At 44.8% G+C, this 25,684-nt stretch overlaps 1 protein-coding gene across 1 annotated transcript in view; it reads right to left on the reverse strand.

Annotated features, from left to right (window-relative positions):
* The window catches only part of LOC126417815 (forkhead box protein O), a 690,615-nt gene that overhangs the window by 101,312 nt on the left and 563,619 nt on the right, over positions 1 to 25,684 (reverse strand). Inside the window, exons 2-3 of the mRNA XM_050085147.1 lie at positions 20,215 to 20,397; positions 15,072 to 15,924 (exon numbers count right to left, since the gene is read on the reverse strand). Coding sequence (XP_049941104.1) covers positions 15,076 to 15,924; positions 20,215 to 20,397 — 1,032 coding nt within the window. The 3' untranslated portion in view covers positions 15,072 to 15,075. The remainder of the gene's footprint in view (positions 1 to 15,071; positions 15,925 to 20,214; positions 20,398 to 25,684) is intronic.

Consider the following 25,684-nt stretch of genomic DNA (forward strand, 5'->3'; position numbering starts at 1 on the left):
TGTTCTTTTCCTTTTTTGTTTTGGCATCCCAGCAATACTTCATTTTGCTCTCGGCTGTTCTCTTCTTTCTTCTGCACACGATGCTCCTCTCTACTTCTGTATTTCCCGCTCAAAAATCTTGGCTTTTGTACCTTTCCCCCGAATTCATGTCTGTTTCTAACAGTTAGTCTGTTACCACCATCTCATATACCCCCCTTCTTTGCTTCTATAAACAAAGAAATTCGGTGGTTTGGATTTTGGCCAAAGAATTTAAATACTTCTTTATCAGACTCTTGTTATGCATCCTTTTTAAGAGACTAAAAAATCCAATCCTTCGCTTTCTAATTCTATTTATTATGTTCTCGATTTTTCACACATCTCCGTATTAAGTCTCTGTTCCTAAAACCCACTTTCATTCTTTAAATTCAAATTTTCGAATTATTCTTCCTTCTTTCTTCTCTAACATATTCAACTGTTTGGCTGTGTTTATGGCGAAGTATTGTGAAACATAAGACCACCTGGTATTATCCACCACATCGTAAAGACTAAACTTACTATTAAACAGATAAGGATTTTTTTAGTGTGCGTGTTCCTTGATAAGTGGAACACTATTTCCATTTTTATGGGTCCATTTATGTTATCTGCTAGTCCAGAGCATTTGGCTGACCATTTTTCGCAGTATTCAAAGTGGCACACTTCCTTATCTTCCCCTATTTTAATTCCATATATTTTCGGGGTGTTATCTGGTAACCTATTTTCAGATTTCTTCCGTTCTCGACGTTTCGGTTCCATTCTACAGTATTTTTGGATGATATTTCCCGTGTACTTATAATACTTTCCCTGACATTAGTTAATTTTTAGGCTTTTCATCCCCGTTGATTGCAGTGTCCCATTAATTATTTGTACCACCCCCGCTTTTTCTAGGCCTGCTATGAGCCAGTGATGCCTTGTAGATTTTGACAAGCGTCTTTTTGGGTGTACTCATTTTCTTATGACAACCCACTCTGTGGTCTGACTATTAACGTGAATAACTTCCCGAAAGCTGGGACTCTGAATTGTCCATCTTCATTTTGGGAATATAACCACCGTGAGTATTTGTCATTGTTCATTGTTGAACGTCAGTGATATGGTTCCGTAGTTCAACCATTTCAAAATTTCACACTGCAGTTTGTAGTTCTGAGAGACAAACCTGAAGATGGCGACTTTTGAGTGGCATATAAGTTTGACGGCATTTGTGTGTTCTTTTTATCTACTTTTGAAGTCTCTCCATACGTAGAATGACTTACAGGTGGTGGAGCAAATTATTTTATAAGCTTCACGTCAGTCTTGCTGCATCTTCATGTATTAACTGTTACAACTGTTACTTATTTCTGTGCATTGTGTTTAGTACGAAATGAAACATCACTACTGTAATCTGAAAACGTTTGTGATTTTCTGTGCGATTTTTCCGATGGATCGGCTACAAACAGTGGCCGCCTTGTTTGTCTATCTTTCTGTTGTCACTAATAGCTAAAAGAAAGAATACGTTCAGGGTCATTCGAGACGAAAAGGAAAGAGTTTGTTCCGATAGAAAAACAAAGAAACAGTCCAATTTATAGCTCCACCAGGAAAGCCCTTGGAAAAAGTTACAAAACGTGAACGTCACGCAGAATATCCTGGTTACCCTTGACCTCAAGTGATTAATAGAGAACATGGCTTGCCTCAAGACGACGTCGGGAGAACTTTCCACAGTGCACATGCCCAAAACACCACATAAGTACTGTTTATGCTCCCTTCAACGATCTTTCTAATCATTAGCAAGGTATTAAGGTGACAGGAAATTGTTCTTGGCGCACTACAGTTGTAATGTACTACGGATATTGAGTGACTGCAATAACAGGTTAAAGGTGTTTCGAGATTTCTGTTTCCTTATTATACGAAGGTCTAGGAAAATAATTTCAAGTTTTCTTGACTTAGGAGCAGAATTATTCTCCTTTCCATATCCAAGCGTCCATCACTTCTCTATTTTCCACCAAATACTTTTTCAGTCGCTCAAGTGTTCTCAATATTCTAAGGGTCACAGCGCACAATGCGAAATCTTCAGTTTCTCCTTCAGCTAATGCAGCAGGTCATACTCAGCCTTGTCAGCGGAAGTAACAGCAACGTCGTCTGTTCTTTAACAAACGTACGAATGCACCCGAGGACAAACGACATTCTATGCACATGAACGTAACCTTTTATCATCTTTCCAACTACACTTGCCAGTTTTAATGTAACAATGGAACGATATTATTAGGAATCAGAATACAATAAAATTTTCCTTAATACTGAAAAATTCAGAGATGTGGAACGAAATCCGCTGCTAAAGCAGCAAATAGCCGACAGAGAATACTGTCAGTTGTCCACTGTCGCTTTTCGCTCAGTTGTTGGTCGAGTTAAAACAGAAGCCACACTGATAAATGAAGATGGTATCGTGGCCTTGCGATCGCGTACTAATAAACGCTTGGACAGCCCATTAATAATAGCCTTAAACCTACCATAATACGGAAGGTTGGACGGACGGAAAGAAGTGCAACACTGTAACAAGCGTTTAATATGCGCCTCATCGCCAGCTAAAATAATGGTCTGTAGATAACTTTGATCCACTCTGTTGCTGGGAAATACAATAATGGCAATAAAAGTAAAGTCATACATGACACCACTGGCTAGGAGACTCAGGGTGATCAAGCGGCCGCCTAAATGGAAAGTTTATTTCTTCGCGCATAATGATCCTTTCATCCGCGAAGTGTGACAATCGCGTTTTAAATTTATGGAGGTAAAGGGTGTACCCAGTAGCCAACGTGTGGCTTACTGCTCTCGAACAGCACCGGCTTAACGCCCCTAACGGGCCTACATTCTCCTCCCGTTGGTGGTGGTGAAATACTGACGGTAAAAATTTCTTCCCATGCCACAATTCGAATCGGTTCTTTCCGACTCACGCGCCAGTGCACATGCGTGCGTGTAGAAGTTGGTGTACCGAAGCTCGCATATACACTGAAGAGTCAAAGAAATATACACCTGCCTAATATCGTGTAGCGCCCACGCGAGCACGCAGAAGTGCCGCGATACGACGTGACATGGACTCAACTAACATCTGAAGCAGTGCTGGAGGGAATTGACACCATGAATCGTGCAGAGCAGTCCCATAAATCCGTAAGAGTACGAGGAGGGTGAAGATCTCTTCTGAACAGCACGTTGCAAGGCATCCCAGATATGCTCAACAATGTTCATGTCTGGGGAGTTTGGTGGCCAGCGGAAGTGTTTGAACTCAGAAGAGTGTTCCTGGAGCCACTCTTTAGCAATTCTGGACGTGTGGGGTGTCCCATTGCACTGCTGGAATACCACAAGTCCGTCGGAATGCACAATGGCCAGGAATGGATACAGGTGATCAGACATGATTCTTACATATGTGTAACTTGTCAGATTCGTATCTGGACGTGTCAGGGGTACCGTATCACTCCAACTGCACACGCCCCACATCATTATAGAGCCTCCATCGGCTTGAACAGTCCTTCGATTGGTGAGCTTGTCTCCATACCCGTACACGTCCATCCGCTCGAGGCAATTTGAAACGAGGTTCGTCCGACCAGGAAACATGTTTGTTGTTCGCAGATGATGCTGTAATTTAGCGTCTAGTAAGGTCATCCGAAGACCAGTATCAGTTGCAAAGCCATTTAGAAAAGATTGCTGTATGGTGTGGCAGGTGGCAGTTGACGCTAAAAAACGAAAAGTGTGAGGTGATCCACATGAGTTCCAAAAGAAATCCGTTGGAACTCGATTACTCGATAAATAGTACAATTCTCAAGACTGTCAATTCAACTACGTACCTGGGTGTTAAAATTACGAACAACTTCAGTTGGAAAGACCACATAGCTAATATTGTGGGGAAGGCGAGCCAAAGGTTGCGTTTCATTGGCAGGACACTTAGAAGATGCAACAAGTCCACTAAAGAGACAGCTTACACTACACTCGTTCGTCCTCATAATGTTGCTGCGCGGTGTGGGATCCTTACCAGGTGGGATTGACGGAGGACATCGAAAAGGTGCAAAAAAAGAGCAGCTCGTTTTGTATTATCACGTAATAGGGGAGAGAGTGTGGCAGATATGATACGCGAGTTGGGATGGAAGTCATTAAAGCAAAGACGTTTTTCGTCGCGGCGAGATCTATTTACGAAATTTCAGTCACCAACTTTCTCTTCCGAATGCGAAAACATTTTGTTGAGCCCAACCTACATAGGTAGGTATGATCATCAAAATAAAATAAGAGAAATCAGAGCTCGAACAGAAAGGTTTAGGTGTTCGTTTTTCCCGCGCGCTGTTGGGGAGTGGAATGGTAGAGAGATAGTATGATTGTGGCTCGATGAACCCTCTGCCAAGCACTTAAATGTGAATTGCAGAGTAGTCATGTAGATGTTGATGTTTCCTGTCATCCACAGTCCAATTTGGGTGCTGACTGGCCCATGCGAGGCGTAAACCTTGGTGTCGTGTTGTCATCAACAGTACACGAGTGGGCCTTCGACTGCGAAAGCCAGAATCGATGATCTTTCGTTTAATGGTTCGCACGCTGACATTTGTTCATGGCCCAGAATTGAAATCCGCTGCAATTTGCGGAAGGGTTGCACTTCTGTCAAGTTGAAAGATTCTCTTTAGTCGTCATTGGTCATGGTCTTGCAGGATCTTTTTCCAGTTGCAGCGATGGTGGAGATTTGATGTTTTATGGGATTCCTGATATTCACGACGCACTCGTGAAACTGTCATACGGGAAAATCCCCACTATATCGCTACATCTGAGATGTGCGCCGACTATAACACCACTTTCAAACTCACTTAAATCTTGATAACTTGTAGCAGCATTAACCGATCTAACAACTGTGTCAGACACTTGTCTTATATAGGCGTTGTCTACCGCAGCGTCATATTCTGTCTGTTTACATATCATGTATTTGAATACGTATGGCTATACCAGTTTCTTTGGCAGTTCAGAGTATTAATGAGCCCTATCTCTGCAGAAGAAGACCACTCGACCCGTCGGAGCGTTGCGGCGACAGCTCGTCGTCTTCAGAAGGCGGGTAGCAGCCACCATTATGCTTGCTAATGTCTTCATTACCGGCGACCGCTAACCTCGTTACTCGCTGCCGACATTCAAAAGAACAAACTTTCGTACATCTTGGGAGGCCAGAGGCTAGAAGACAGAGCGAGGGAAAAGAAAGAGCGGGGCTGTGGGGGAAAAAATGGAGAAGTGGTAAGCGTCGGCGAGGACCTGCCAGTCTGGAGACAGCGGGCGCGACGGTAATCTGATTTGTTACGGCGGGAAACTCAATATAAAATGTAAAGGCCTGACAATTTGGGGGGACTTGCCGAGAGTTTATAATGAAGTGGGCGTGGCGGAGCGAGACGGCGGGAGTTGGCCGGGAGGCGGATGCGGCACCTGTTGCTGCTCGGTTCAACACCCGGCAGCGACAGTACGCGCACGGATGGCGGCCTGGGCCTTCGCTTGTATAACCTGGCACTGCACGTCGATCCAAACGCGGAGCTATAATGCAGACAGCACTAGGCTGAATTTAAGTTTCGAAGGATCATCTGTAGTATGCATTCTCTACTAATGATGAGTTACCGTAGTGGAGCGTTACGGTTCTTTTAGTGTTTTCCAGCGAAGTGTTCGAAGTTCTCTTTTTTCGCAAAGTTCAAATACGATAGTTTCTTCAGCAGTTGATGTAGAATAAGACAGAAAAATTGTGACTGGGGCTGCATCACTAGTCGAAGAAAGAAAATACAGACAACGGCCGGCCGGAGTGGCCGAGCGGTTCTAGGCGCTACAGTCTGGAACCGCGTGACCGCTACGGTCGCAGGTTCGAATCCTGCCTCGGGCATGGATATGTGTGATGTCCTTAGGTTAGTTAGGTTTAAGTAGTTCTAAGTCTAGGGGACTGATGACCTCAGATGTTAAGTCCCTTGCCGTCTGAGAACACAGCATCACCATTGGAGAATACATGTTTTACACTAGCCTGACATGATCATCCAAAATGGTCACATAATCCTTGGCAGTAATGCGACCATGGAGCCTATGGAATACCACAACTTGGCTGCCCAAATCATAATCGAACCCCTTCCACTTTTTACTCTTGGCTCGTAACCTCAGCCAGAAGATGAAAACAGTGTGAAAAAAGACTCACACGACCAAATGACGTCCTTTCATTGCTCCATAGTCCAGGTTTTGTGGCGGCGGCATCACGAAATCCTGTTACGCGTATCTCTACACTCGGCCTGCAGTGCACAGCTCATGGTGTTCCTTCGTATTTTTTGGGTGCTTGTAAGGTTCGCAAGTGTGATAATCAGCTCTGCGGTGACTTTTGCAGTTGCCGTTTTCTTATTTTTCCTCAGCATGCTCTTCAATGACCGTCTGTCACGATCACTCAACACACACTTTCGTCCGCTTTGTTACTTTACAGATGATGTTATTCTGCTTTCTCTGTACGCGGAATAAATCTTCGAGCTGACGCCTCTTGAAACATTAAACGCTTTGGTTACCGTGGTTAAGGAAGCACGTCCCATACGAGCTTCAACTATTTGCCCGTGTTCGAACAGCCTTCGTTCCAACACAATGTACAACCGCAGGGATCGCTGTTCTGACCACGGCTGACCCTTGCAACGTACTGTCATCAACAGCACAACCTGCAGGCTTGGCTAGCACCTGCAATTATGTCCAATCATGCATTTCCCGCGGCGTTTCCATAATGTTTATCCAGCCCCTGTATGTACATTGTGAACCATAACATAAAATTTCGGAGATTATTCAGGGACTTTTTCTGAGTATTTTGATACGAGGGACCTATGGTCCCTTGTGGCTCGGTACACAGTAATAATGTGCTCGCTATTATGATTCATTCGACTTTGTTCCCAGAATTATCTTTGTTTCTGTGAAAATATTTTCACAACAATCAAAAAGCCTGTAATGTGCAACCTCCAAAAGCGTAGTGACACGAAAGGACGGGGTTATTCGTGAGCGACTATTTACAGGTGCAAAGCTACTGTGACTTGGCTGCCGTCGCTGCGGGAACAGCTGAGCATATCGTTGTCGTGGCACTTTTCCATTACGTTTCGTGAACATATTAGCGAGGTGCATATCGGCCAACTCTTCATCATTACGCTGTGTATGACTGTTAAAGTTCAACTATGTCGGAAAAACAAACCCGATACTGAGTGTTAGCTTGGGAACCAAGGGTACAGCAGGCCCTACTGCTGTCAGCAGCAAGCACCGTGAGTGAATGGGCCAAGTTTGTTTCCAAACAAGACCCTCCGTGCATACCGTCGACATTTTCACTGTTGTGTAGATATTTGCAGTGCAACACCGGTAGAAGGGGTAATTTCTCTGCAACTACCCACGGGTCCCTCATACCAGAATACTCTGAAGATATCACTGGACAGCCTCCGAAATGTCGTCGGTGAAGTTCTGGGTCACCCGCTATATAACGAGTAAGAGATTTTTAACCTCTGTACTTCGGTTTCCAGATTTTTGTTTCTGATAACGTATTTCAGAGTGAAACATCCATCTTCACGGCTTTTGTTCAGAAATAGGTATCGCAAATAAAAACCTAGAAAACCGAAATACACAATGTTGACGAACTTTTATTCATATAAAATACATATCTGTCACTGTTCTTTAGTGCCACATGAAACCCTTATGGAATCATAACATCTATTTTATCTGGCGAACTAACACTGTAATTTAAATTAGCGGATTATGTAGGTACAATATCCAGACAGTCACTGTTTGAATTTGGTACGATTTACTGCACCACTGACTAGTTTAAGAGCCACTGTTGGCTCATCTTAGATATTCGTATAAGATCATCTATCATGAAACAGCAGTGACTCGAAAACTAGCCGATGGTACATTAAATAGTATCACACTGAAAAAGCGAATGGTTACATTATGTAGCTACGTAATCCGCCGATAAGACTTTTTAAAAACTGCATGTACTTGGGTAAAACCATGGAAAATCTAAATCAGAGTAGACCAAATGTGTACTCAGTTATTACGTCAGCATTGTTTTGCGTAGCAATTATTAATTGTATCTGTCGATGCGTATTTAGCACTGTGTATCAGCGTGGAAATGTTTCCTATAGTTTTCTAAAGTTATATCGAATAGGTCACTGCCACGCGGGGTAGCCGAGCGGTCTCAGGCGCCTTGCCACGGTACGCACGGCTCCGCCCGCCCCCCCCCCCCCCCCCCGGGAGGTTCGAGTCCTCCCCCAGGCGTGTGTGTGTGTGTGTGTGTGTGTGTGTGTGTGTGTGTGTGTGTGTGTGTGTGTGTGTGTGTGTTGTCCTTAGCGTATGTTAGATTAAGTAGTGTGTAAGGTAGGGAATGTTGGCCTCAGCAGTTTGGTCCCATAAGATCATACCATAAAGTAAAAAAAAAAAAAAAGGGTCACTGTTACCTGTACTGACAAGAAAACTGTAAAACTGTCTTGTCTGACACTGTAAATATTTGCGAGAAACTGACTGCAGGTGTTTAAGGGAGTGTAACAGAATACAATAAGACCCTTTCTAAAAACGTTGTCTGCCTGTCTGAACACGCTGTCCTCCAAAATTGTTACTCCAGTGGCTCCAGAACATCAGGCTTGAACTCCCTCTTTGGAAACTCCTATCAAAAGCGAGGCACGTCCTAACTCTGATCGATAGCGTCGATCTTCAGTATCCATAGCCAGATGACTTTTTTTGTATCTTTGTGTACTTAGTCCTACCTCTGCGGAACCAGAGTGGGCTACCGATCTTCGAAGAAATGTGTGAAAGTCTGAGATTAGGACGCTGTCTCCATAGGAATTTTCTGGAACAGGACACGAGTTGACAGATATGAATCACAGAAAACGAGCGAAGTGAGAGATCTTGCTTTTTGGGAGAACCGAGTTTCGAATCTCCAATGACCCATTATGATATGTATTTTCTGTAGTTTCCTTAATAAGTTGGTGGCCACTACTCTAATGGTTCCTTCGACAAGGTCCTTACGTCCCCCACTATTGTCAAACTGAACTGGAGTTCCTTCTCCAACGACCTTTACTTAGAGAGGTCGTTGAAAACCAAAATGCATTTCCCTTTCAAACCAGAAACATCACTGGCCACGAAGGAACTTGCAGGTAGCATAGAGGGACCATCAACGGTAACTGCCAGCTACCCTTGTAGGGTTTCCACGTCACCAGCCTCGTCTAGGACAACGAGAATAGCCCCAGTGTTCGGTTACGCCAATACAAAACACGATAACACAGAACAGAGAGAATGGCATGACACGTATAAAACTGCAAATATATAAAAAGTCTGTTTTCGGTAGCTTTCTGTATGTCAAGGCATCCAGTTTTCTGTTTAATCACGGTAATTTTGCAACAAGCTTCGGTTATGCTGCAGTAATACGTTGCTTCCCCTGAATGAAGCAAATTTTTATAGTACAGCTCCCAAGATTCCCGATACTTTTCTGCACGGCGTCCTGCTGCTGTATTAGTATCGACTATATTTATCTTAAAACACCACCTTTTTCCAGAAAGAGAAACCATCGTTCACAGTAGCCACGCACCTCCTGCTGAGGCGGCGACCAATTAAGGACGGCAGACCTCATCCACGGCACTGCAGTTTGCTGGCTTCGGACGCTTGCGGTGGTAATTGCTACTCAAAGGGGCGCTACGCCAGAGAGACCTACATCCTACACGCAGCTTACGTCTGTACCAACAGCTTCCTGAAGCTGCTCCGCTCTTGTCAACGCAAATCCCTCCACTTGTTTCCAGGAAACGTTTACTGTTGTGCACCTCTGATAACTAAGTGGAATAAAAACAATCAACTCATCCGCACAGAAAGGGGTACTTCAAAGAAATTGTTGCAATATTACGAGGGTTATTCCAAAAGTAAGGTCCGATCGGTCGCGAAATGGAAACGACTATGAAAATCCGATAAAGCTTTGCACAGATGTGTTGGGTAGTGTCTCTAGTATAACCCCAGTTAGCATCACGTCGCTCTTCTTATTTCTGAGCTCGCAGTGAGTGCGTAAAGATGTCTAGAAAATAGTGTCTGCCGCCAAGTACGAGGGCCTGGTGAGAAATTTCGCCTGAAGCTATGCAGCCAACATTACATAACTGTCGTGCTGTTTCGTCTTCACGACAATTCTCAGCCGCATTCTGCAGGGGCAATGAAGATGCTCCTGCATCGTTTTCAAATGGAAATGTTAGATTACCCACAATACAGTCCGCAATTGTCTCCCCCTGAGTTTCATCTCTGGTCACATGAACCGCTGTCTTTGAAGACAACATTTTGACACAGACAACGAGGTGTAGGCCAGCGTGGAGAATTGGCGGAAAGCACTGGCGGCTGCCTTCTATGATGAGGCTATTGAAAAGTTGGTACAACGCTATGACAAAAGTCTAAGTCAGAACGGCGACTACGTAGAGAAGTAGCTGAAAGGTGTAGCTAATTGTTACAAGTAAAACATTTCTGATGTTCACTGTGGTTTCAATTTGGCAATCAATCGGACCTTACTTTTGGAATAACCCTCGTATTTTTAATCTGTGAATATGAACCCAAAAAAGACAAAAATCTTTAATAACGACTTTTTTTACAGCTGATAATTTCAGATTTCGAGAGACGTCCACGTAGGTTTTCCAAACTGACCACGGTTTGAGTGAGACTTCGTCTTAGAAGAATATCCTAAAGACATAGCTCTTTTTTTGTTTCCTGCGATTAATCTCCCAATTACCAATTCTATCAACGCTGCAGATTAACTTAATTCGTCCTATCGACACAAAGAAAGAACGACAAAATAGTTGTGCGTTACAACTGCGTTAAACAAAGACTATCTTTCTTAACCGGTGATAAACATGGTTCGTTACCTAAAGCTTTCGCCATGTGTCCTTGTCAATTTTTGTCATACTACCTGGCGGCTAATCAAACTACGTTGCTGCTATTATGCAGAATTCGCTGACTCATTCTAGTGAAACTTTTCGAAGCATGCTGATGTGTTTCTAAGAGTGAACAACTTACACGCTGCATCATGTTCGTCAGTTGGCAGGTACTAGATAATCAGTGATTCTGGATAATAACAGCGTCAGAAATTTTTGGATAATTGATCGATTAAGAAAATTAGACATATGCGACCCCCACTACCCTCACAGACCATCTTCAGATCCAATAATCAGTACACTGTAAAATCCTGTACGTATATGAAGAAGCCGTATGTTGTGACATAATGAGTGATGCATTTGAGTGTCATTGGTTGAAACCTGTATGCTATGCACATAACAGTGATAGGTACATTTTTAATAGCTTTTTTTCCCGAATTCGTTTTCGACACTCAATCATTTTTCCGACGTTTTGTTTTTTCTATATTTTGTACTGTTTCTTTATCCCGTTCATTTTCGCAAATTGTCTTAAATCTACGGTGGATCGTAGTATCGTCCTATTTGCCTGAGTTGCTATAAAAGCAAAGGCTGTGAGGTGTAGTGAATTATGACACACAGTCGCATTCTATGACACAGTGATAACTGGTTTCGGCCTACAGTGAGTTTGACAGCGTATGCCATGAGCGTTTTGTTCACGAAAAGCCGCCCACGACCAATAGAAAAAAAATGGTTCAAATGGCTCTAAGCACTATGGGACTTAACAGCTGAGGTCATCAGTCCCCTAAACTTAGAACTACTTAAACCTAACTAACCTAAGGACATCACACACAACCATGCCCAAGGCAGGATTCGAACCTGCGACCGTAGCAGCAGCGTGGCTCCGGACTGGAGCGCCTAGAACCGCACGGCCACGACCAATAGAAATGCAGGCCGAAAACGGTTATGATTGTATCACAGAATGTTGTTGCGTGTTATACAAATGTAATTGCATGAAAAGTCACTCGCTGACCTCCTTCAACAATATGGTTTTTTCCCCAGAAAGTGTTGTGAGTTGTTGAACAGAGTGCTAACACTATTTAATCTAGCTAAATAGAACTATATAACTCGTGATAATTCATCTAAAATGCCTTTGTTGCTTAGTTGTCACATAGATCAACGACTGAAGAACTGATGGAAGTCAGACAGCCAATGTCAGGCAACGTTGTACGCTGCGAAAGCCTCTGTAGAAAACCGACGAAAGAAATCTTTTCGCTTCCCCTTTGGTTGTATGTACTAGTGTCAGAGTTTCAGTGTTACATAGTGCTCCGCAGGCAGGTTATTACTGCCCTGTCTATTACACCTATTTCCAGAGATGCCTTTAATCATCATTGTTGTACCTAAAAACTAAAAATCCCACGACGCCTATGTTCAAAAATGTTCAAATGTGTGTGAAATCTTATGGGACGTAACTGCTAAGGTCATCAGTCCCTAAGCTTACACACGACTTAACCTAATTTATCCTAAGGACAGACACACACACATCCATGCCCGAGGGAGGACTCGAACCTCCGCCGGGAACAGCCGCACAGTCCATGACTGCAACGCCTTAGACCGCTCGGCTAATCCCGCGCGGCTCGCTTATGTTCGTGCAACCCCTAAGACACTTCTGATTTCGGGGACACAAAGCCCGAATTGGCCAGAGCTGCTCTTTTCAGACCCAGTTTGAGGGCACTGTTCAGAAAACAGTGGCGTAACGGCAAGAAAACAACAACGGACGCGATGCGGCTGACTGTTTCCGAGATGTACAGTCTGGGCACGCACTGAGGCGTGCCTCTTTAGTCCATCGGCTGATCACGACTTCTGGCGAAGTTTAATTTTCTCGATTACCGCCATCGACACCTTCACAACGTCTTTTCGGAATTTTTATGTACTCGACCATTTTTAAGTGAATCTACGTCTATATCTACATACGTACTCCGTTCTACACACGTTGCATGGCGGAGGGTACCCTGTATTAATACGCATTATACAGTATTCTGCAGTGCCCGGAAGTCGGGCGCCCCTGAATATCGGGACATGCCGCAAAAATTGAGACGACTGGCAGCACTAGCCAGAGCTGCGCACAGTTTGAGTCTACTGCCAAGTCCTGTTAAAACCCTCGGTTGCCTTACCTCCATCGAACATTTGGTTTAGTATATGATGTCTTGAAGGCTGAGTGGAATGCATCGAGCTGTCGTAGTTTGCAACAGTCATCAGTATTGAATTCTGTTAGTACGGATGTCCATGACTTGGGAAATCTACAAGTAAATGCCGGACCGCTAAGAACATTTTCATCATTGAGTAAAAGAATATTATCAGATAGCGAAATTCGAATCTGATCAGACTGTCTAGACAGCGTACAGATAAGAAACTGAACGTACGTTTTAATAAGACACAGGTTGGTAAGGATTATACATTATTATTACAAACAAGCTGAAGAATACTGACTGAATTCGCTGCAACTTACAGCTGTTAAAGTGGATTCTCCACTGTTGGAAGAAATTACGACGAAAGAGAGGAAGTATACGAACGTATATAGCTTATTATGGGAACCGATCGACACAAAACGAAATATAAAAAAGTTAAAAATAAGATGCTAACGTTTCAATGACGTAATAATATTATTGGCTTCATAAAGCATACGCCAAAATACGTGTTTTATTCGTTCGAACATTAGCTATTGTGTATTTTCTGTGATTTTAAAAACAGTAGTTTATTTTAATCTAAAATTTACTTACGTGTTACATTTTGTTGGGGATATTAGCGGAGATCTTTTTCCTGTTCTCCGGAATTCCGAAACATTAGACGTCATATGGAACTTGAAGACAGTTAAGTTAGTATTCGCATGCGCCGTTCATGAATGGAACAGGGAAGAACATCTTAAGGGACTTTGCAGAATACATACGTACAGGGTCATTCACAAGGGCCGCCGCGTTTCAGAAAACGACTGCGCAAAGACTACAAGCCATGCATAAAATAAACAAGTACCAGTAAACTCCGATTCTGTACAGAATCGGATTTCTACGTATAAAACAGCTTGAAACATGTGATTACTTCACAAATGAGATAATGTGTTAAACATTTGATGGTATGCATGTAAGAGTGAAATAACATACGAAAGGTATGACATTATCCTCAGAATTTGTTGGAAGTCGCTAAAGTGCACTCATTATCAAAGAGTGGATATGTGTAGTGTGCATAATTTGCATTCTGTATCAAGCAGAAGCTAGCTCTTCACGCTCATCTCAATGTTTATGAAATCTTATTACCTGAACTATAGGTGGGACAACGATATAATTTTGCAGGTACATTGAGTTGTACACGTGGATACCGTCCACAAAATTTGTTGAGAAAAGAGGCAGTAGTAGAGAAGTGATAACTCGAAACTTCATGCTTGATGCTGCAGTTGTAATGCACGAAGAGAAGAAATGTAGTGAGCAATGAACTTTTTTCCTTTAATTATCTGGTGGGAGATGTCATCGAGAAAAGTTTCTTAAAGATTTTAAATTATCTGTCAAGTTTGTTGGATGTAGTTAAGTACTGTTGGTCTCAAACACCGCATGAATAAAATCCGGGTATTTGCGCTGCCTCAAGATGAACGAGCAGTTTGTAACTGTAATAGTTATATGACTTTGTTAAACTTTTAACATAAGATTTTACCTTTTAGTGAATAGGTTATGACGGCGTTTTAAACTGTTAAATCCGTTCAGAAATTAAGCGAAATACTGATAATCAAATTTCATCTGTCCCTGAAGGCCGTTAGCGAGGCATCCGGGATATTGTCTAATAATGTGGATGAGTGGATAGAACATCACTAGAAGTATCGATTCATAATTCTCGCCTTGACATAGTTGCTGTAGTGAGGCAGGCACGCCAGACCATGTGGTCCGTATCGCCAAATCTAATTAGTTTACGCCAGCATTTAGACAACCCCACGAACATATTTCGAAAGTACGTGGCCTTAGCGCCTTCCTGGGATAGTGTCAGCGACGTCAATGATCTGTTCGCACGTGTTGACATTTGTGGCGTTATAAATGCTGCCCGTATTGAACACGTGACAAGTGAGTTACGAACTGGGAGAGGTGCTCTGTTCAACGATGTGTGTGGTGTGTTTTGTGCACGTCTCTTAGTTCCCTCGCAATTGTCTTCTGGAAACGCGGACGAGTGTGGGGTACTCACCCTGCTAGTGCACCCAGGAGGGCCCGGTGGCGTAGGGCGCGGCGCCCTGGGGGGCAGCGTGCTGCTGGTGGACGGCGTCGGAGGCGGACATCGCGGCGCCGCCCGCCACCATCGACTGGTGGTGGTGATGGTGGTGGTGCTGGCTGAAGTTGAAGTCGAGGCTGCCGTCCATGCTGAGCTCGTGCTTGATCACCTCGTCGACGTTGCAGTCGAAGCCGCCGTGTAGCGTCTCGATGTTGAGGTTGAGGTCGTCGAGCAGCGTCGAGTTGTTGAGGGCGCCCATCAGCTGCCCCATCATGGTGGACGGCCCGCTAGGCTGGGGGGCGGGCTGCGGCGGGGGCGGCGCCGGCGGCGACTCGGGCTCGTACGACGGCGACAGGCGGCACGCGCCGTACGGCCCGGCGCCGGCAGCCGCCGCCCCCAGGTAGGGCGGCGGCGGTGGGGGCGGCGGCTGGTAGGGGGGCGGTGCGTGCTGGTACAGGAAGGGCTGCCCCTGCGCCTGCGCCGTCTCGTGGTGCAGCTTCATGCTCTCGGCCAGGTTGCCCGCCAGCTGTTCCAGGCCGTACTGCGGGGGCGGTTGCGGGGGCGGCTGCTGCTGCGACTGCGGGGGCGGCGGCTGCTGCTGCGGCGGCTGAGGGCCCCACTCGTGCTCCATGCCGAGCACGGAGGGGATGGGCGACAGCCGGCCGCCGCACGAGGAGGCGTTGCTGGAGGCGCGCGGCCGGAAGTCGGGGCTCAGCTGGAAGCCGGCGTGCAGCGGAGAGTCGGGGAACAGGTCGAGGCCCTCCGACACCGAGCTGGAGGGCGAGGGCGTCGCGTCCGCCGCCGCCAGGCCGTTCCGCAGCGCCTCCACCTGCGAACACCGGCCGCCGCTCCAGCCTCACGCTGCAACACTGAGGTCTCTCAGAATACAAACGACTAATCGGAGGTCGGTCGACAGGGCTAGTAGGTGTTGCACTGATGATGCTGCTGTCTACAGTAAAGTATCGTATTAGTCAGGCCAGTGGCCGCTCTGTGGCGTTGCCCAGAAGTGGTACCGAGCGGTCACGTGACCATTGCCGGCAGTGTGAGCGCCAGTAGGTTGCACCCAGCCACCGCAGAAAGTCAGCTCGATGTCGAGACGTGACAGAAAGCCCGAAAGAAGATAGCATTCAGGGCGCGCCGTAAGTCACTCCGCGAAGAAAGTGGCCCAATTAGTTCGTGTACGAAAGCGGACTGTGGAACGTGTCTGGTGTACCACTCGCAGCGTAAGGACAGTGCTCGTAAAAAGATCCTAACCGGCAGAAACCAGGGGATCATGCGTCCTCAGTTTTGTCGCACACAGGAATTATGTTGTCAGTGAAAGCAGCTTCGTCTCAAACAGTTTAAAGCAAACATTACTAAAGGAATTTCAGGCAATGGACAGTTGAAGTCCTGTGCCTCAGAAAACGACATTACTCACGAGTGCGCATATAAAGTTCGACGTATTAAATTGGGCAAAGAACCCCCAAACTGCACAGCAACGGACTGTAGGTGTATGATGTGGTTTGAAGAGTTACGATTTTGCCTCTTTTGTACTGACAAAGGGTCCACTGGATTGACACCCACTGAGGCATTTAACCCACAGTGTGTGGAAGGAGTACTGCAGACCATGCTTTCTGCGTGTTTTTCCTATTCACGGTGACCGACTGTTGCCCGTAACTCTACAGCTTCTTGGCGAGTATGCCGTGGACACATCAATGTAAGAATGGCCGTGTTCACAGGACTGCACGCACACATGCCTCTCCTGACGAACATTCGAGCAGTCTGTGGCACTTGTACTGGTCCGCTAAATCACCCGGTCTTAATCCTATACAAAATCTCTGAGACTGTTTGCAACAGATGATGACAGATGAGCAAACCGATCCAGGGACGGACACGACTAGCTTTTCGCCCGCTGGTACTAAAACAGTAAGCATACAACACAGAACAAGGCAATGGCAACACACAACTACGCCCTGTGCAGTGGCCTACACGCATCTCCTCCTAGTCCTCTATCGGCCGTCGGCTGATTCAGAGATTCCACGGGCTCCAAAAGCGCTGCACGGATATATTTAACATTCACACCTTTCAGTCACTCTTAATCGGGAACAGTATGTTGGCATTTGCACTGGCCAGTTCCTGTTCGCGGTAACAGCCCTTCTCTAGACTGTGTTGGTTCCTATCATCAAGAACTTCTTTCTACCGGATGTTGAAAATCACTACTCACTGTAGAAAATCAAAATCTCTTTAGGCCAGCTAGCCGTTTCCCTACACGTCCCATTTAGGAGGATTGGAGGATTATAAATCTCCACCCTCCCCCCTAGCAGCAGGGCACAGGACGACTACATTTGTAGTCCGCTCAATGGCGGAGCGTAGTTACTGTGTCACTGACGCTTCCCTCTCGTGTTCTAGTCGAATGTGTGAGCTCCTTTTTACCTTGACGGTCTTCTCGCGATGTATACGTAGAGTATATATTGGTTGACGTTTCTAGAGACATACTCTCTCGGCATTTTAATAGTAAACCAAACAGAGATGCAGAAGGCCTCTCTCGTACCGTTTGCCGCTGGAATTGGCTACAGTTGGCTTCACGTTTACAAAGTAAGCCTGTAACGAAACCTGCTGATCTGTTTTGCATCTTCTGTATTTCTTCTACCTCCTATCTAGTACGGCTCCCAAACTCATGAGCAATATTCATGTATTGGTCGGATCTCGGGCTTGGTAGCTACCTCATTTGTTGACGGGCTACATTTTCTGAGGGCCCTTCCAATGAACCTCTGGCTTCTGTCTTACCTGCGATTACTTTTATGTGGTTGTCCACTTCAAATCGCTCCTTACGTGTACTCCTAAATATTTTGCAGACGTAACTGCTTGCGGTCACTGCATCGTGTAATGATAAAGTAAAGTGTCTTTCTGTCTGTCTACTAACAATATGTTGCATTTGTTTATGGTGAGAGTCAGTTGCCACTTCGTGCACCAAGAGTCGATCCTCTGCAGGTGTCTCTGCATTGCGATACAATTTCCAAGCGCTGCGGTCATCTTTGCATACAACAGCATCATCATCAACAAGCCTCATGTTCCTTCCGATGTCTTGCATATATTGTGAAAAGTAATGCTCTTATAACACTCCCTTGGGGTAAACCGGAAGCTAATTTTACAACTGAAAACTTGTGTCCGTTAAGAATCACAGGCTGTGTTCTGTTTGTTGGGAAATCTTCAATCCAATCACACAGCAGGTCACATGTGACTGAATTGGAAAGGTGTAGCCAGGAAGCTGTATTTTACAGCTCTTCGAAAGTCTAGAACCAACGAAACCGTCCGCAGTGCGAGGGACATTCAGTGATTAGAGAGACAAACTGGCATAGAAAATAACCGTGTATTTTTAGAAAATGAGATTTTCACTACTTCTGAACATAATCCCCACCAATATTATCTAGGCGCTGCAGTCCGGAACCGCGGGACTGCTACGGTCGCAGGTTCGAATCCTGCCTCGGGCATGGATGTGTGTAATGTCCTTAGGTTAGTTAGGTTTAAGTAGTTCTAAGTTCTAGGGGACTGATGACCTAAGATGCTAAGTCCCATAGTGCTCAGAGCCATTTTTGAACCAATATTATCACGCATGTTCCAACGATCTTTGACCTCTTGGTTGTTGCTGAATTTTTTTTCCACGTACTGCCTCCTCTAGTGGACCGAAAAAATGAAAATCCGAAAGAGCCGAATCTGGCCTGTAGGGAGGATCAGATAGTGTCTCCGAAATCATTTTGTCAATGTTTTCTTGGGTCAGCTGGGCGGTGGGAGAGCGAACATCGTGATGCAGCAACATCGCGCCTTTCTTTGAGATCCTCCACGTTTTTCTCTCACTGCTGGCTTTACTCTGCGCATCAGCATGTCTGAGTAGTAGGCACTGTTTGTCGTACGCTGATCTTCCAAATTTTTAGGGAAGACGACACAATGTGCATCCCAGAAGACGCTTAAAATAACTCTTCCCACCGACTCTTGTGTCCGGAATTTCTTTCGGACAGCTGAGCTTGTGTGCTTCTTTTCTGTGCTTCGTCTTTTGGACACTGGTTCAAAATGATGAACCCAAGTTTCATCAGACCTTGAAGTCTTGTTTATGAAAGAGCCACCTTCCCTTTTATAGCATCCTAAGAAGCCTCTGCATTTTTAGTCTTCTTTTTCTGTGTGTCGCGTTAAGTCTCTCTCCGCACCTTGCACTTTTTTTTCTGTACTTCGTCTTGTTACTGATGACATTACGAACTGTGCCAACACTTACCTCTCAACTATTCTTGAAATACGTTCAACTGTATTACGTCGGTTCTCACGAATAATGGCGTTAATACGAGTTTCAAGCGAAGGAGCTGGAACACCAACTGGCCGGCTGAGGTTCGACGGTTTTGAAGTATCCTACTTAGTTATAAGAGTTCCCGCAGTTCATGCAACTTTCGCGTACCATCATTCGAGAAGAGATTTTAGCCGGTTTTTCATCTTCAGAAAGCATAAAAAAGGATCACTAAGCGTTTTTCAAGTAACGTGGAAATTTCAATCGGATACGCCATCGTCGATGCAATATTGAAGTTGTAAACAAAACAATTTTTGAAACTTCCTGGTAGATTAAAACTATGTGCCAGATCGAGATACGAACTCGGCACCTTTGCCTTTCGCGGGCAAGTGCTCTACCAACTGAGCACGACTCACGACCCGTCCTCACAGCTTCAACTCTGCCAGTACCTCGTCTCCTACCTTCCAAACTTCACAGATGCTCTCCTGCGATACTTCCAGAACTTACACTCCTGGAAGAAAGGATGATGAGGAGACATGGCTTTGCCACAGCCTGGGGTACGTTTCCAGAATGAGATTTTCACTCTGCAGGGTACACTCTGCTACAGAGTGAAAATTTCACTCTGAAAATAGTTTTTATCCGTCAGCTGTTGTCAGCTCATACCAGTGAAGCCAAGCTCAAGCCATGCAAGTGCGAAACTTCTCCTCCACACTGTTTCATTTCTATATCAGTTTGTCTCTCTAACTGTCGAATGTCCCTCCCGCGTGAAGAGCTCGTGGTTAACACCTGCGATCCTGAGCGCCTCCATCAGTCACGCCTCTAGCACTGCGAGCGGCGCCAGACAGACAGAAACAGCGGGACACGCACCTTCTTCTTGACGCGGCCCCGTCGCTTCTCGAACTTGGAGGTCTCCATGGAGGTGGCGCGTCGGCGCGCGCTCTTGCCGGGCTTCGCGTCCGGGTTGATCATCCACCAGCTCGACTTGCCGGTGCCCTCGTTCTGCACGCGCATGAACCGATTGTGCAGCGACAGGTTGTGCCGGATCGAGTTCTGCGGGCAGACAGAAAACAACACTCAGTATACGAAACAACACGCGCACACAAGCAGCGCGAGGAAATTGGGTACCATCACTCACTGTTTAACGTCATATGGCGAATGTTCATTGTATTTAACGGCAGGTTACAGTTGTGCGACGCGTTAAACAATAGGCAAGACTTGTGTGTCGCACTGGAATAGACAAGATATTAATGTACAGGGTGACAATTAGTGAACTGCATGAAATAAAATCGTCATAACTTCTGAATGGTATGTGTTAGGCTGTGGGGCATGATGGGAATTAGTATGGTTTGGTTTAGCGACGAAGTACCCTTCCATTTGGATAGTTCATCAATAAGCAAAGTTGGCGCATTTGGGGGACTGAGAATGCGTATTTCGCGATCGAGAAATCTCTTCACTCTCAACGGGTGACCGTATCGTGTGCAATGCCCAGTCACGGAATAATCGGTACGATATTCCTTGATGGCACGGTAACTGCCGAACGGTACGTGAAGGTTCTGAAAGATGATTACATCCTCATTATCGAATGTGAATCTGATTTCGACAAGATGTGGTTCATGCAAGACAGAGCGCGACTCCGTCGAAGCAGGAGAGTGAGGTCCTGGAGGAGCACTTTGGAGACTGCATACTGGCGTTGGGGTACCCAGAGGCCAATGGCATGGGCCTTGATTGGCCGCCATATTCTCTGGATCTGAACACATGCGAGTCCTTTTCGTCAGACTATATTAAGAAAAAGGTGTGCAGCAATAACTACAAAACCATTGCTGAGCTGAAAACAGCCATTCAGGAGGTCATCGACAGCAGCGATGCCCCGATACTTCAGCGGGTCATACAGAATTTCGATATTAGTCTGCGCCAAATCATCGCCAATGATGGCAGGCATATCGAACTTGTCGTAAACTGAATCCGAATATCTGTAGTGACATTTACATGTTGAATGAAGTGTGTGAACGCCGTTGTTGGTAACTAATTTACGTTTTTTCCATATAGCTCAATAATTGTCACCCTGTAGATCAAAGAGCTCTAATATTTCTTTGTACAGATTGCAAATGAAAGGCCGACAGCAAGTCATTATGCGCGAGATGAGTTTGTATTTATAGCAACTGCTAGCAACAGGACGTTCTACTGTATTATTTGACACTCGATATCACCTGAAAATACAAGTAACCTGGTGTGACGTATGTCGAAGTGTGAAAAGGTTTGACAGTAACAGCCGGAACATGTGAGAAATCAAAGCCAAGGAAGGCTGACACCGCATCGCTATTTCCTCGCGGTCTGCCTACGGAGCACTCCCAGATTATCAAAATATCCAGGAATCTACACAGCAATTTGTATTAATGATGATAAGAACCACCACAGCTGTGTTAATAAACATTTGTTGTCACGATTGGTTTCTTTCGTCAGATCATCTTCAAGTTGCCGAGTTGTCCGAATATCATGATTTAAGAGTCTATTTGTCTTACGTAACGTTAACAAGACCTCTTAAATCATGGCACTGGTACAACTCGACAACTTGATGATGTTCTAACAAACAAAACAGGTCGTTACACGATAAACGTGTATCAGGACAGCTGTAGCGGTTCTCTTTAATGATCAATATTATTGTCAGTCAGCTGTGGAGCTCGAAATGATCAAGATTACAGAGGAAGTATTTCATCCTTTAACATGCTTGTAATTTTGTGTACGTTTCGGGCCTTTCTTTGAACTCCACTCTAATCATCAAAGAATTAACAAATAATTCTCTCTGATAGGTGACGGCCTCTTACACAACAAAAGTCTCATCCACTTTCTTTACGTTTCATTGCAAACATTAGTAACTACCATATTATTGGACCACTAATCTCTACATATGGCAAAAACTCGACCGAATAGTAGAGGCTCCGGTCAAAGAAAACCATCATAACGACCGGGAGATCGGTGTGCTGACCACACACCCTCCTATCCGCATCCTCATGAGGATGACACGGCGGTCGGACGGTCCTGATGGGCCACTTGTGGCCTGAAGACGGAGTTCTGCTCCAATCTCTACATATCGAATAGTATTACCAAAACTACACTGTCGTCCAGAAGTGTTGCTTCACTATTTCTGTATTTAAAGGAGCTAAGTATTGAAAAGTGCTTCCCCATTTCCTTTCCATCACTTGAAGATAACGTACTTTCAATACCATGAACAGTTTCTGAAATATTAAGGATCTTCGTGTTGCGGGTCGTCAGCGCCTGATCAATATTTCTCGCTGCTGTAATTACGACACAGTACTAAACGAGTCTGCAAGCTCAGCAAGTTACGAACGCATACATAGTACAAAAATGCGTTGTTTGAATCCCGCTTAGTTTTAGGATGTTATTTATCTGCAAAGGGAGATTCCACTTATCAAATACCTTACGAGAGTTTGGAAAATGTCAAGCGGTGCTATGCTTTTCATTCCCAATTACACCCTTTGTTTTCTTGGCTGGAGGAACTGCAGCCAACAGAGAGGTAAGTTAAACATGGTAGCGGCTATGGTTGTAGACTTTTTGGAAATCACTGGAGGATGTAAGCCATGACGACGGCGCTGAAATGTACGCACACTCCTCCGGCAAATGCTAACAGTGCCTTAACAACTGGGTCACCCTGTTCTTGCTTTCGAATTTCCCTGGCTTGGTCTAACACTTTCTCACTTCTAATACGCTTTATCTCGGGCTCTACGAAACAGTCATCCAGTAGTATGTTAGGACTAACGCCAGCTAAAGTCTCGTATTCTTTGTCAATGGACACGGAATCCACGCTGTTTCTGCATCTACATCTATACTCTGAAAGCCACCGTGAAGTGCGTGGCAGAGGGCGCGTCCCGTTGTACCAGTTATTAGGGTTTCTTCCCATTCCATTCACGTATGGGGTGCGGGGAAAATGATTGATTGAAAGCCTCTGCGCGTGCTGTAATTATTCTGATCTTATCCTCAAGATCCGTACGTGAGCGATACGTAGAGGTTGTAGTACATTCCTAGAGTCATCTTCTTGAAACTTTGTTACTAGACTTTCTCGGGATAGCTTTTAGTTTATTTCCAAGAGTCTGCCAGTTCAGCTTCTTCAGTATTTCTGTGACACTTTCCCACGGATCAAATAAACCTGTGACTGCTCTTCTCTGTATATGTTGAATATCTCCTATTAGTCCTATTTGGTACGAGTCCCACACATTTGAGCACTGTTCTAGAACCGGACGCACGAGTTACTTTTAAGCAGTCTTCTTTGTAAATAGCCGGCCGAAGTGGCCGTGCGGTTCTAGGCGCTGCAGTCTGGAACCGCGAGACCGCTACGGTCGCAGGTTCAAATCCTGCCTCGGGCATGGATGTGTGTGATGTCTTTAGGTTAGTTAGGTTTAACTAGTTCTAAGTTCTAGGGGACTAATGACCTCAGAAGTTGAGTCCCATAGTGCTCAGAGCCATTTGAACCATTTTTTGTAAATTAATTGCACTTTCCCAGTATTCTACCAATAAACCGAAGTCTGCCACTTGCTTTACACACGAGTGGGCGTATCTGATCATTACATGTCATATCGCTACAAATTGTTACACCCACGTATTGAGTGACCGATTCCAACAATGACTCACTAATATTATAGTCATAGGATACTAATTTTTTTCGTTTTATGAAGTGCACAGACTTACATTTTCGAATATTTAAAGCAAGTTGCCATCTTTTCGACACTTTGAAATCTTTTCAATATCTGACTGAATATTTATGCAGCTTCTTTCAGACAGTATTTCATCATAGATAACTCCATCATCTGTAAAATGTCTGAGGTTACTATCAATATTGTCTGAAAGGTCATTGATATCCGACATGATCAGCAAGGGTCCCAACACAATCCCTGGGGCACACCCGAACGTACGTCTACACCTGACGATGACTTCCATCCAAGATAGCAAGTTGCGCCCTCCCTACCAAAAATTCCTCAACCGAGTCACAAATTTCACTTTGTATCTCATATGATTATACTTCCGTCAATAAGCGTAGGTGTGGTACCGAGTCAAATGCTTTTACGAAATAAAGAAATGCCGCATCAGCCTGCCTGCCTTGATCCAAAGCTTTCAGTATATCACGCGAGAAAAGTGCGAGTTGAGTTTCACACGATCGATATTTTCGGAATCCATGCTGGTTGGCAAGGAGGAGGTCTTTCTGTTCGAGATACCTCATTATGTTTGAGCTCAGAATACGGTTTGATTAAACACCCTCCACGTACGAGGTTCTCTCTGCACACGACAATGTGGTCGAAACTACAGCAGTGAGATGGGATCGTTACCTGCAGGTCAAGTTCGAGTCGTATAGATTCCGTTCCTGATAGCCACACGCATCAAACAACTAACTTCTCGAAGAAGAACAGAAAATTAACAGTTCTATCATTACTAATCGCTTTAAAAGAGGAATACATATTAAATGTATGTCATAACGAATGGACATGAAGCTGTATTTTTGTCCTTCCGAATGCCACGGACTCAGCAGCTTGATATTACAGGTATCGTCAGGAGGAAAGTATTCCAGCTCGTTCTGTTGTTTTGTTACGCCTTAGCTTATCTTCGGGAGTCCCCCAAAGGAGTGTTACAGGACCATTACTTTTGTGAATATTTATAAATGACCAATTGGATAACTTCGTTAGTACCACGAGATTTTTCGCGAATGATACTGTTGTATACAGAGACGTCTCGACGCTATAAAATTGTAGCGAAACGGAGAAACGCCGGCAGGGCATCTAGTATTAGTGCAGGAAATGCGAAATGTAACTTATTGAGCATAAATACGCTGAAGAAGAGCCCATTACCACGCGATTACATGATAATGTTTGGAAGAAGAAGAAGAAAAAAAAAAAAAAAAAAGGGGGGGGGGACAGTGGTACACGAACTACCCTCCGCCACACACCATGAAGTGGCTTGCGTAGTATAGATGTAGATGTAATGGTAGAGAAGAGACATAACACATACGGAACCCAGAATGCACCCCACTATTTCCTACTATTTACAAAACTCCAGATCCAAATTAAGTGAAAACTGAAAGGAAGTCATGTGTCGATTGAGGATGGCGAAGAAGTTCCACTTATGGCAGGGAACGTTTCCTTAATCTGAACACACACTTTCAGGGTAGAGTGGAATGCGGACGCACAGGATTCGCCTTCGAAAGATACGCAGTTTCTGAGAAACGCCCATTCACCGGGTGTAGAAAATTAACGTAACAAACGCACCAACAACTACATTGAGTTGCTTTATATCTGAAAAAGATTATAAGCTTGAAGTCAAGTAAACTTAGAAT

Source organism: Schistocerca serialis, chromosome 1 (genome assembly GCF_023864345.2).
Source record: "Schistocerca serialis cubense isolate TAMUIC-IGC-003099 chromosome 1, iqSchSeri2.2, whole genome shotgun sequence".
Classification (NCBI taxonomy): Eukaryota; Metazoa; Arthropoda; class Insecta; order Orthoptera; family Acrididae; genus Schistocerca; species Schistocerca serialis.